Source organism: Hypanus sabinus, chromosome 16 (genome assembly GCF_030144855.1).
Source record: "Hypanus sabinus isolate sHypSab1 chromosome 16, sHypSab1.hap1, whole genome shotgun sequence".
NCBI lineage: Eukaryota > Metazoa > Chordata > Chondrichthyes > Myliobatiformes > Dasyatidae > Hypanus > Hypanus sabinus.
Genome location: NC_082721.1, coordinates 50129949 through 50143423, shown reverse-complemented (window position 1 = coordinate 50143423; position 13475 = coordinate 50129949). Strand labels below are relative to the sequence as shown.

The following is a 13475-nucleotide window of genomic DNA, read 5'->3' as shown; positions in this document are numbered from 1 at the left end:
GCTTAGTGATTTTTTTTTAGACTGGCCTGCTTAAAATCTCCCAAAACGATGGTGAAGGTGTTAGGGTGCGCTGTTTCATGTGTGTTGATCCCGTTCCTCGGATTGTCTAAAGCCTGATTGACTTTGGCCTGAGGTAGAATGTAAACTGCTGCCAAAATGACCCCCAAGAACCCTCATTGTAGGTAAAAAAATAAAAGGACGGCACTTAACTGCTAGATATTCCAGGTCTGGTGAGCAGAATTGGGACAGCACTGATATATTTGTGCACCAGGAAGAGTTGATCATGAGGCAAACTCCTCCACCTCTGCTTTTCAGAGACTCTTTCGATCAATAATCAGTTAGTATGTAATCACTTCAAACAAAAACTGTTCCAAGCAATCCTACCAAAAATTAATAAGTAGATTTGTATGCATTTGCCTTTGTTATAAACTTCTTTCGATCTACCCGATGCAAAGACACCATGTACTACAGTGAAAGTAAATTTTAACTCTTTATTAGCAAGTTATTCGAGAGAACCCTGTTTAAGCACTCTCTCTCGGAGGCTGCTTCGAGGGTCTCCCCCCCACCCCCGAAGCAAATACAGTTCTTTTTATATCATGCAGTCACGTACACAGATACATGTGGGTTCACCGCCCTTAGTTTCTGTACAGATGAGTATTGTTAACTTTATTAGTCATAAATTGTTTGTTTAACAGTTTTAATTGCTACCATGTCTGGATACAGACAGGCACAGGCTTACCATCCAAAGCCTCCTGCCCTTGGAAATAGCCACTCTTTTTTTATGCTCATCTTGCAGGTGCCATAAGGAATACAAGGCACAATAAGTTTCTCACAGCAATTAATCAAGCAATAATACAAGTTACCCTAAACAAAACTGAAGTTAAGCGCAGATCGCAACCCAAGGATGCTGTCACCCGCTCAGCTTATGGGAAAGCATTTGTGCATCTATACTTTTCTTCCCAAGCTCAGCTTATCTCATGAGAAAGCATTTGTGCATTTATACTCTTTTTCTCAAGCTCATAGCTGCTATGACCTTTAAAAAAATAGCCAGAGTCACAAGCGGCCTACGAGATGATAACTTAATATTACATTCCCTCCTTTTATCATTCCATGATGATACATTCAGATTGGGGCCGAGAATGAATTTCTTAGCTCACGCAGACACAACTTGCAACACGTATTAATACAAACTAATAACACACACATAGCAATAAGAGTGATCGTGACTGTAATAAGCCCATGTAGCACATAGGAACCCCAGGAACCTCCTAGTAGCGAACCTAACCACTCATCCCCTGGTTTGGGACCTTCCCTGAAATTATCTAATTGTTTCTTGTTAGACTGAATAGCATGTGTTATATGATTCGTCTGTGACGTGGGTGACACACTTGTCCCCTACTAAGGCACATACTCCTCCTTGCTGAGCCAACTGGTAGTCTACAGCATACCGGGTCTGTTGGGCGTACAGTCGCAACTCTGCCAGCTCTTGATTTATGGCCTCCAGTCCTTCCATAGTACTGTTTCCCAGCACAGTCAGCCCACAAATAAGGTAGTTCCGATTTTTTTTGCAGCTATGGTCCCTGCCGAACCCCCTAGAGAGAGTGTACTCAGAAACCCATAGCCTAAAGAGGAGCCCAGCATGACCGGATCCTTCCAGTCCACACAGAACTCCTTACTTACTGAGTCTTGGTCGGACATGAGCCTTCTGAGGCAGGGGACTGTGACTGGCCCAATTGTTCCCACCGCAAACAAAGCTGGCAAAGTGGATGTGGCGGTGGTAAAAGTCCCATTAAGGAAAACGAACCCCTCCTTAGCCCAGTAGCATTTTATGGTAGACTTCCCTGCTCCCGTCATCTGTTTTTGTGCCAGTTACTGATTCCTGCATATGGATTAAAATCTGAAGTGTTAGATGGGTATATCAGGGAACCTGTAGTAACATGTGTCCTGTTACACTTCCCACAGACCCTCTTAGGTCCCATGGTGACATTAACACACTGTTGTTCTGCACATATGCAACTAAGCCATCCTCCTTGTATTCTGCATCTTCAGCGTCTGCAATGAGTGATTGCGCAAGAGACATTGTTAGGAACTAAACCTACTACACAGCCCCAGCCTTCTCCTCCAAAACAGTAGGAGTAACTCTGTGGGTCAGAACAGTTAGCCTTTGTTCCTTTAACGGGATGAGACCCAACACAGTTGGGTCGTGGGGATTTCCTCCTATCATTGTATACAAGTTCTACACATTGCCCTATTGTCCCCTGCCAGAACCTATCTGTCCTTCCTCTGCAGGGGGCATCCGAGGTATCAATAATGTACAGACTCTTAGGGTTCCATCCCTGGGTGGCTACAAACAGGGCTTCTACTGATTTGGCAAGCAGATAACACACAGTGCGATTACCATGCAGCTGCATATGGATTTTATAGAATAGATTTTCCTCTAGAGTGGTCACCATAAAGGCAATGGAAATGATAAAGAGTCCAAGTCCAACAATAATCATTTCTCTTCCGGCGGCCATCGCTTGCAATCACTCAGGTGAACCCAACAGTCGTGACCTTGTACCTTTACCGCCATGGGTGTCTGGAGAAGTATCTGGAGGGGTCCCTTCCACCAAGGTCCAAACTCGGGGTGCTCTCAGTCCCTTATCAGTACCGTGTCTCCAATCTTTAAGTCAGGCCACTCTGCTTTTGAGCCTCTTTGTGCCATGAACGCCTCTTGTACCTGTGAATGAAGAAACTTTAGAGAGGATGTTAATTGCCTGAAATACCTTTGTAACTCGTCCCCCATGAAGTTGAGATCAACTTGGGTGGGGGGTTGGGTATTGGCATCCCATGGGGTTCTTCCCAGGAGCCCATAAATGACCTCAGCGGCCAACACCTCAGTAGTCAAATGGGGAGTGATCCTCATGTAGTGCAGTGTCAATGGGAGAACCTTTAGCCAATTTAGGCCAGTTTTTTTATTTTATTGCATTTTGGAAAATATCCCAACTTTTCTGGAAATGGTGTTTATATTTGTTGAAGGTGTGTGTGAAAGAAATGGGAGAGGACTTTACAGCAGTATGACTAATTTATTGACTTGTACAGTTAAGATAAATAACTCACTGCTCCATTAAGTAGATATTACATACTGGTAACCCAGGCACCATCATAAGGCTAACTCTAGACTCAGTAAGTATTGTGTTGTGATCTTTTCAGATAGTTTGCGCAAATATCTAAGATCATTCACTTATATTTTAACTGTGGGGTAGCATTGAATTGTTTCTAATTCTTTCCCTTTGCTTTCCTCCTTAGTTAAGGCTACCATGCCTATTTGGGTGGTGTTTCTGTCCCGTATCATCATGAAGGAGAAGCAGACTATGAAGGTATGTGTATTTTTGTGTTTTTATTTTCTCCTCATTGAGGGATAATCAAGAGCTAAAAATGGGACAATATATTGCATGTTCTGTTTCAAATCATAAACATATTCCAAATGCTCCTAATTTGGATTTTTAAATTTCAAAAAAAGCTGTAGTTTTCTGGAGGAAGATCTTTGCTCATAAACTTGATCTCTTTTCCCTTTCTCAAATCTGTGGTTCTTTTACTGAGAAGAGCCCGACATTTCTGGCAATCACAGCAGTGTTACTGGTTCAACATGCATTAGAGGATGGGAGGCATTCTAGGCCAAAATTCCTCGGGGCTAACCTGAAGCGAACAGTGACAGGAACCCATCCACTCATCCAGGAGAATGGGGTTGAAAGGGAAATGGATCGGCCATGGTGGAATAGTGGAATAGATCCAAGGGACCGAATGGCCTAATTCTGCTCCTATGTCTGATGGTCTTTCCTAATGCTGTTGGAATGCTTCCAGCCTGGAAGAAATTACCTTCAGTTCTAAGGACACTGAGTTTAGTTGGTACGTGCAACTTTCATGATAAATGAACAGTTTAACAAAAAGCACATCTTGGTGTTTGAACCTAAACATTATGATAATTAACATTGGCTGTATTCGTTCCACCCATTCTTCTTTGGTTCAAGTTTTAAAGATGAGACCAATAATAATGTGATTCTTTGATAACTTCAATAAAATACATTGAGTGCAGTAATTGCTATGATAAAGGAAACATGGTAGCTAGCTTACACAAAATCAATTTGTGTAAATTTGTCTTGCAATCAGAACTGACGTTTTCTCAGACACTTTATATCCTTAATGCAGTTTCATTATTTACATTAAACAAAAGCTGATGCAGATCTCAATAGAGAAAAATTTGGGGTTAATTAAAAATCTGATTTTACATGTACTGACTGTAATTTCCCTTTCTGGCAGGTCTACATGTCGCTAATCCCAATCATATCTGGAGTTTTCTTGGCAACAGTGACTGAACTGTCCTTTGACATTTGGGGACTAGTTAGTGCACTTGCTGCCACCCTCTGCTTTTCTCTTCAGAACATCTTCTCTAAAAAGGTAAAAAAAAAGCTCTGAATTTTTTTGTTTGGCATTTATCCAGTTAAGGTGAAAGTACAATCGTTCTAATTATTTTTGGAGGACTGGATTCCTGCTTTTTACATTTACATTTTCTTCCTTTTGTGATCCATGACCACAAGTAAAAGAACTAGATTGCACTCACATACAGTATAGAGGTTAAGTATTAAACTAGGTTGAGTACAGTGACACACACAAAATACTGGAGGAACGCAGCAGGCCAAGGCAGCGTCTATGGAAAAGAGTACAATCAACGTTTTGGGCTGAAACCCTTCGGCAGGACAAGCGTGTGGAAGATCATGCCTCACAAATTTTATTGAGGGACCAAGAAGATTGAATAGGACAAGGAAGTAGATATTGTCTATATGAACTTTACCAAAGCCCTACAAGGTAGACTGGCCCATAAGGTAATATGGAATGCAGGGTAAGCTAGCAAATTAGATATAGAATTGGCTTGGTGGAGAGAGTCAGAGGGTAAGAGTGGAGTGTTGTTTTTCAGATTGGAGGACTGTAACTAGTGGTGTGCTGTATGGAATGATGCTTGCCCCCTCTGTTTGCTATATGTAACAATTTGGATGAGGATGTAGTTGATACAAAAAGTAAGTTAGTGGATGGCAGCTAAATTGGTTGTATAATGCACAGTGAAGGAGACTTGCAACGGGATCCTGATCAACTGGGAGAGTGAGCAAAAGAGTGACAGACAAAATTTAACTCTGACAAATGGAAATGATGTATAATGGGAAGTTAAATCAGGGTAGTGCTGTAGTTACCTGAAATTGTTGACCCAGTTAGACGTGGTGAAGAAGGCGTATGGGTTTTTTTTGTGTATAGTTCTGGTCACTATATGGTGGTAAGCTAGGCAATGCTAGAGAGAGTGTAGGAAAGGTTCGTTCGTGTTGCTGGGGCTGGAGAGCTTACATTTTAAGGAGAGATTGAATAGGATGAGGATTGATCTTATAAAAGTTTAGACTGTATGAGGGACATAGATTCTTCATCTTGAATAGAACAGAGGATAGTACAGCACAGTCCATGATGTTGTGCTGATCTTTTAACCTTTTTCATGATCAATCTAATGGTTCTCTTCAGCATAGACCTCCATTTTTCTTCTTTCACCTGTGTGCCTATCTGAGTCTTTTAAATGTCTCTAATATATCTGCCTCTACCACCACCCTTAGCATCACACCCAAAAAAAACTACCCTTCTACCGCATATACTTCTCTCCAATCACCTTAAAGTTACGTTCTCTCATATTAGCCATTTCCACCTGGGAGAAAGACGATGGCTGTCCACTCTATCAATGTTTCTTATCATACACCTCTGTCATTTTTTATCCTCCTTCAGTCCAAAGAAAAAGGCCCGAGCTCACTTACCCTCTCCTCATCAGACATGCTCTCTAATCTAGGCAGTTTCCTGGTTAATCTCCTCTACGTCCTCTAAACTTCCACGTCCTTCCTATAATTAGGTGATCAGAACGGAACACAATACTCCAAGTATGGTCTAACCAGAGTTATATGGAGCTGCAACACTACCTCGTGGCTCTTGAACTCAGTTCCCTGACCAATGAAGGTCAACGCACCATATGCTGCCTTAACCATCCTATCATTTTGTGCAGCTTTGAGGGATATATGGAGATGGAGCCCAAGATCCCTCTGTTACTTCACACTGCTAAGAACCTTGCCACTAACCCTGCAAACTGCATTCTGCCTCCAAAATGTATCAATTCACACTTTTACAGATTGAACTCTTATCTTTCACTTCCTAGCCCCACTTTGCATCCTATCAATATCCTGTTATAACCTCTGACAATCGCTATCATGCTATCAACAATACCATCAACCTTCGTGTTACCTGCAGATTTGCTAATCCAACCTTCCACTTCCTCATGAAAGTCATTTATAAAAATCACAAAAAGCGGGTCCCAGAACAGATCCCTGCAGAACACAACTGATGACTGAACTGCAGGCAGAATACAGTCTTATCTAATGTCACCTTCTGCATTCTGAATCCACACAGCCAAGTTCCCTGGATCTTATGCCTCCTGATTTCCTGAATGTGCCTACCAGGGGATCCTAGTTGAATGCCGTATCTATGCTCTACTTCCATCAATTTGTTTTTTCACCTTCTTGAAAAATTCAGTCAGGTTCATGAGGTATGATGTTCCTCACAAAGCCATGCTGACTGTTCTTAACCAGGCTATGCTTCTCCAAATGTTCATAAATCCTGTCTCTAAGAATCCTCTCCAATAGTTTGTCCACCACTGATATAAGGCTCACTGGTCTATAAATCCCAGGGTTATCCCTATTACCTTTCTTGAACAAAAGAATAACATTTGCCACCCTCCAAAAATTTGATACTACTATGGCTAGTAAAGACACAAAGATAATTGTAGAAGGCACAGCCATTTCTATTTCTTAGTTTACCACTTTCTACAGCTTATTTCCATCCTGTGCAGTGCCTCTCTTCCCCCCCCCCCCACCCCGTCCCCAAACACCGTACCAGCTGGTGATGCAGCCATTAGAATGCTCTCCATGGTACATCTGTAGTAATTTGTGAGAGTTTTGGTGGCATACAAAATCTGCTGAAGTTCCTAATGAAATATAGCTGCTCTCATGCCTTCTTTGTAACTGCATTTGTTGGGCCCAGGATAGATCCTCAGATGCTGATACTCAGGAACTTGAAATTGCTCACTCTCTCCACTTCTGATCCCCCTGAGTACTGGTGTACTCATTTTATCCTTTCTGCAGTTCACAATCAATCCTTTGGTCTTACTGACATTGAGTGCAAGGTTGTTCCTGTGACACCACTCAACCAGCTGATTTATCTCGCTCCTCTATGGCTTTTCACCATCAGAAATTCTGCCAACAGTTGTGTTGTCAGTAAATTTATAGATCTGTGCCTAGGCACACAGTCATGGGTACAGGGAGTGAAGCAGTGGGCTAAGCACACATCTTTGAGTTGCGCCAATGTTGATTATCAGCGAGGTGGTGATGTTATTTCTGATCCACATGGACTGTGGTTTTCCAGTGAGGAAGGGCTGAAAAAGTAGACAAGACTTCTTTGCTAGATGTTCCAGGTCAGGTGAGCAGGACTGGGATGGGACTTCCATGTTTGTGCAGCATAAGGAGTTAATCTTAAAGCATATTCCCCTCCTCTGCCTTTGAAAGACTCAGCAGTCCTCTCTAGGCAGTAAATCATGAAGCCAGTGAGCTGTATTGCTACATCTGGAATGCTTGGGGAAACAACAAACACAACAGTACCTTATGTCCCTTTGGTTCAGCAATCTTGCTTTGAAGTCCTCGATTTTATTTCCCTGAGATAGTGCGTTTGCCAACTAAACAGGCTATAGTGGAAGTCAGAACTCTTTTCTTTAAATAACTTTTAATCCAGCATGGTGTCCTTTTCTGCTCTCTTAAAGTGGAACTGCATTTGTGATTGTAGACTACCATCAAAGATTTGTTGTCTTTGAGCAGCAATAGATCTTTTAAACACCTTATACCAATGTTGCTTATTGTATCGTCCATGGCTATAGCTGTGGATTTCAGCTGTAGCAGTTTATATCAGGAATATTTGAAGATTTATATTGGGGTTGCTTGCACAAGTTGCCTTTTTAGTGGCGCCACTGGAAAAATGATGTTCTAATGTCTTTCAAAAGTTCGAGCACATCCACCAGCTTGCTGTTAACATGTTCCTGCAAATTAGCCTGTTTTACACCACCCTCACAATGGTCAATGTCCATCTCACTGGTGAATACTCATGCAAATTGTTCATTAAGGACCTCCCCTATCACCTACTTCAGGCAAGCTTCCTCTTCTATTCTTGGTCTGTCTACTCTCACTCGATTCATATTCCTGTATTTCACATACTTGTAAAATGTCTTGGATTTTTCCTTAATCCCTTCTCACCAAAGCCTTTTTGTGTGCTTTTCTAGCTCTCCTAAGTCCATTCTTCAGCTCCTTCCTGGCTGCTTTGTAAATTTCTGATCCTTGGTTACTAAACCTTGAGTATGCTCTTTCTTTCTTTTGACTAAATGTTCCACTTCTATTGTCAACCACGGTTCCTTTCCCTGCCTCAATGGAGGAAACCTATCCAGAACCTCATGCAAGGTAAGTATAATTAGGGCAGGTACAGTAACATTATTGTCCCATTACAGTACAGTATATAGTGGTTAGCATAACATTTTACAGCGCCAGCAATAATACCTAGGTTCAGTTCCCACTACTGTCTGTAAGGAACTTTCCCCATGACTGCATGGGTTTCCTCCAGGTTCTCTGGTTTTCTCTCACATCCGAAGTTGCATGGGTTAGAGTTAGTTATTGGTATGCTTTGTTGGCACTGGAAGCATGGCAATACTTCTAGCCTATCCCTAGCACATAGAAACATAGAAAACCTACAGCAAAATACAGGCCCTTCGGCCCACAATGCTGTGCTGAACATGTACTTACTTTAGAAATTACCTAGGGTTACCCATAGCCCTCTATTTTTCTAAGCATCAATGACCAAGACAGTCCATACATCTTTGGACTGCCTTGGTCGTTGACACTAATGATGCATTTCACTATATGTTTCGATGTTTGGGGTGCTACTGTAGTGTAGCAGTTAGTGTGACACTATTACAGATGGAATTCAGATTTCATTTCCATTGCTGTCTGTAAGGAGTTTGAATGTTCTCATGAACCATGTGGGTTTCCTCTAGGTGCTCCTGTTTACTCCCACATTCCAAAGACAAACTAGTTAGTAGGTTAATTGGTCAGTGTAATTTTCCTGTGAGTTGGCTAGTGTTAAATAGTTGGGTTGCTGGGCGGGGCAGCTCATTGGATCTGCGCTGTATCTTCAAGTAAAAGAAAAAGCCCCGGTGAGTATATGGATAGGAAAGATTTGGAGATGGACCAAACGTGAATAAATGGGACTAGCTGAAATGGGCATCTTTGTCGATATGGATGAGTTAGGTCAAAGGGCCTGTTTCTATGCTGTATAACTCATCTACCTATTTGTTTTGCCCCTATCCTGTACATGTCTTTTTCACAACGAAGGCATGAATTCCACATTGGGGAATTCATCTTCTGATCTGAATGAATATGGCACGGTGATCACTAACTTTATAAAGACGTGAAGAGAACCAGGAGATTCACAGTTTACTGAGGACAAGATCTATGGCATTCAAGACCAGCAACCCAGAAAAACTCTACAAGAACTCCAGGAGCCCATGGAAGGCCATCGTTAGAGCAAAAAGGCAAATCTGTGTGAAGTTGGAGACAACTAGATGCACAATAGCCATGACAGTGTTTGCTTGCCATTATTTTTTGTATGGCAAAACGTATCAGCGTAATTGACAGTGATGTTTCACTCCATGACAAGCTCAATGCCTTTTATGCTTTGAATCCCCATTATATCAGGCAACTATGTGATTTCTGTCTTGGAGGCCAGTGTCAAACATCTTTCAAGAGGGTGAACCCTTGCAAGGTGTCACACCCTGATAATATACCTGGTAGTACCAAAACCTGTGCCAACCAACTGGCTGGAATGTTCATGGATGACTTCAACTTTTCACTACTGTAATCAAAGCTTCCCACCTGCTTCAAAAGGGCAGCAATAATTCTGCTGCCAATGAAGAACAGAGTGAGCTTCCTCAATGACGGTCACTCTCTAGTACTCATCTCTATTGTGATGAAGTGCTTTGGTTATGGCCAGCATTAACTATTGCCTAGATATGGTCCTGGACCCACTTCAGTTTGCTCACCACCACAACATCTGCCATGGACGCAATCTCTCTGGTTCTCCACTTGGCTTTGGAGCACTTAAGACAGCAACAAAACATATGTTAGTCTACTGTTTATTTTCATTTTCATTTTTTAAATCTTTTTATTGGTAATTAATTTTCTACAGCTATAAAATGATACAAAACTTCAACAGATTAATATGTATACAATTAATAAAGCTGAAGAAAAAAACTGATCATAATATATAAAAATGGGGGGGATTATATTATATATATAGGAAAAAGGAAAAAATTCATATTTATTAAAAAATAAAATTTGAAGGATTTATATAGAATAATTCAAATTAAATGATAATATTTGGCAAAAGAACCCCATCTTCTCTCAAAATTGAATCGAGGATCAAAAGTTCTACTAATTTTTTCCAAACTGAAACATAATATCTGAAGATGAAATACCCTGAATATGATGCTGAACTATTCCAAATAGAACAGTCAATCTGTTAGGTTGTAAATTAATTTTCAGAGCTTTAGAAATTGTAGAAAATAAAGATTTCCAAAATGATTTTACTGAAGAACATGACCAGAACATATAACAAAGTAGCTACTTCAGTTTTACATCTATCGCAGTAGTTGTCTTTACTAGGAAATATTTTAGATAGTCTCTCCTTTGTTAAGTAATAACGGTGAACAATTTTAAATTGGATTAAACAGTGATTGGCACATATCGAAGAGGAATTTACGTTTTTCAAAACTTGAAGCCAATCTTCATTAACAAAGGTCGTATTAAGTTCTCTCTCCCAGTCTTGTTTAATCTTTAGTGGTAGGTTCTCTTTTTGTGACAAAAATAAATTATAAATTCTGCTAATGGAACCTCTCACTAAAGGATTCAACTTCAAAATGGTATCCAACAAATCAGATTCTTGTAAATATGGAAACTATGGTAAATGTTGTTGTAAAAAAAAGTCTAACCTGAAAATATTGCAAAACAATGTGTATGAGCTTGAGAGTATTTGTTAATTAACTGTTCAAAAGTCTTCAATCAACCATCACAAAATAAATCTGTAAAAGAACGGATCCCTTTATTTCTCCATAGGAGAAAAATGGGGTCAGTTATTGAAGGTTTAAATGAAAAGTTTCGATATAAAAGAACTAGACAACTTAAATTGTTTAACATTTTAAAAATTACGAAACTGAACCCAAATCCGTAAGGATTGTTTGATAACCGGGTAAAGATTTAAATTTGGAATTTTAGAGAGCTGTAAAGGTAATGCAGCTTCTAATATTGAAGTTAAATGAAATTGTTTAACAGCTTTTAATTCCAAATCAACCCATAATGGTTTTTGGTTCTTATCGAGCCAGTATAACCAAAAACATAATTGTCTGATATTCACAGCCCAATAATAGTCTTAAATTAGGAAGTGAAAGTCCACCATCTTTTTTAGATTTTCGTCAATGATACTTGTTAATTCTTGGTCTCTTATTGTTCCAAATAAAGGAAAAAATAAGAGTCAATTTGATCAAAAGAGGTTTTAGTTAAAAAGATAGGTGTATTTTGGAAAATATGTAAAAATCTAGTTAAAATCATCATTTTCACAGCATGGATGTGACCTATTAAAGAAAGAGTAAGTGGATTTCATCTAGAAAATAGTTGTTTCATGGAGTCCATTAAAGGAACTGTGTTAGCTTTGTAAAGATCTTTTTATTTTTTAGTAATTATAATACCTAAATATCTAAGTGTATTAACAATTCTAAAAGGAATATCATTATATATACTAACAGGGACATTTAATGGAAACAATTCACTTTTATTCAAGTTAAGTTTATATCCTGAAAATTTTCCAAAATCTTTGTGTTTCCAAAAGATTAGGAATTGATTCCTCAAGGTTCGAAATAAAAACCAAAAGATCATCTACATAAAGAGAAATCTTATGTATGGTTCCATTCATAGAGATACCATGAATATTTTTAGCTTCACGTAAGGGCTTACTGGACACCCCTGTCTAGTACCATGAGAAAGTGAGAAAGAAGAAGACCTGCAGTTATTAGTAATGACCGTGGCAATAAGGTTCTTATAAATCATTTGAATCCACCTGTTGAAATTATTACCAAAACCAAATTTTTCTAATACTTTAAACAAATATGGCTACTCTACTCTATCAAAAGCCTTTTCTGTATCGAGAGAGATAACACATTGAGGTTGCTTAGATAATGATGAATATATAACGTTCATCAATCTCTGAACAATAGAGAAAGAATAATGGCCTTTAATAAAGCCCATTTGATCCACAGAGATGATTTTAGTTAAAATATTTTTCAAGCGATTAGCCATTATTTTAGAGAGAATTTTTGCATCCACATTTAATAGCGAAATAGGTCTACATCAGGGGTCAGCAACCTTTACCACTGAAAGAGCCACTTGGACCCGTTTCCCAAAGAAAAGAGAACACTGGGAGCCACAAAACCCGTTTGACATTTAAAATGAAATAACACTGCATATGTTTTTTTTGCCTTTATGCTGTGTATAAACAAACTATAATGTGTTGCATTTATGAAATTGATGAACTCCTGCAGAGAAAACGAAATTACATTTCTGCATGCAACAAAAACATTTTGAACTCCGAAAAAAAGATGTTGGGTTGAAGGTTACTTTTAAGTAAAATACTCAATGGCTATTTGAGTCCTTCTAGTATTTATGAAAAATGCCGAACTTAAATTTTCCGCCAGCAGCAAACCAAAAATAATGTCAGCCAGCTGTCAACCTGAAAAATAAAAGGACTATTTCACTGAACAATGAAAAAATATGAATATACGTAAAATAATAGGCAATTAAAATATTTATCATACTTGGTTAATGGGATTTCTGCTCCTGGACCTCAGCGCACAGCGTCTGCACATCAGGGCTGTTTGACGTCACCTTCATCTTTACACAGGATTGCAAGCTGTCATCTGTGAGATGTGCACGATGTTTGTTTTTAATAAAGTTCATGTTGGAGAACACCTGCGCACATACATATGTGGATCCAAAGATCCACAGGACTCCAAGCGCATACTTTTTAATGTTTACATAAATGTCGGGGATAGCATTCCATGTTTCCAACACAAGTTTGTCCGGTTTTGGGAGGTTTTCAATATCACTCCATTTGTGATTCTGAGCAAGAACGGCCTTCTGATGGGCAACATCTTCAAGGTCTGCTGTCAAGCGTCTAAACTTGGACACCCATATGTCTTTGTCGGCTATGTCGGCCAGTTCCATCTCAAGATCAGGTTGACTCACACCTGCCAATGAAGTCGTATTCAGTAGGGA

At 39.6% G+C, this 13475-nt stretch overlaps 1 protein-coding gene across 2 annotated transcripts in view; it reads left to right on the top strand.

The window, feature by feature from the left end:
• slc35e1 (solute carrier family 35 member E1) overlaps nt 1-13475 on the top strand; it is a 58312-nt gene that overhangs the window by 18352 nt on the left and 26485 nt on the right. For both annotated transcript variants that reach the window (XR_009516122.1, XM_059991715.1), the window contains exons 2-3: nt 3289-3359; nt 4300-4437. Coding sequence is in view for 1 of the 2 variants with exons in the window: in XM_059991715.1 (XP_059847698.1) it covers nt 3289-3359; nt 4300-4437 (209 nt within the window). In the remaining variant the exon portion in view is untranslated. The remainder of the gene's footprint in view (nt 1-3288; nt 3360-4299; nt 4438-13475) is intronic.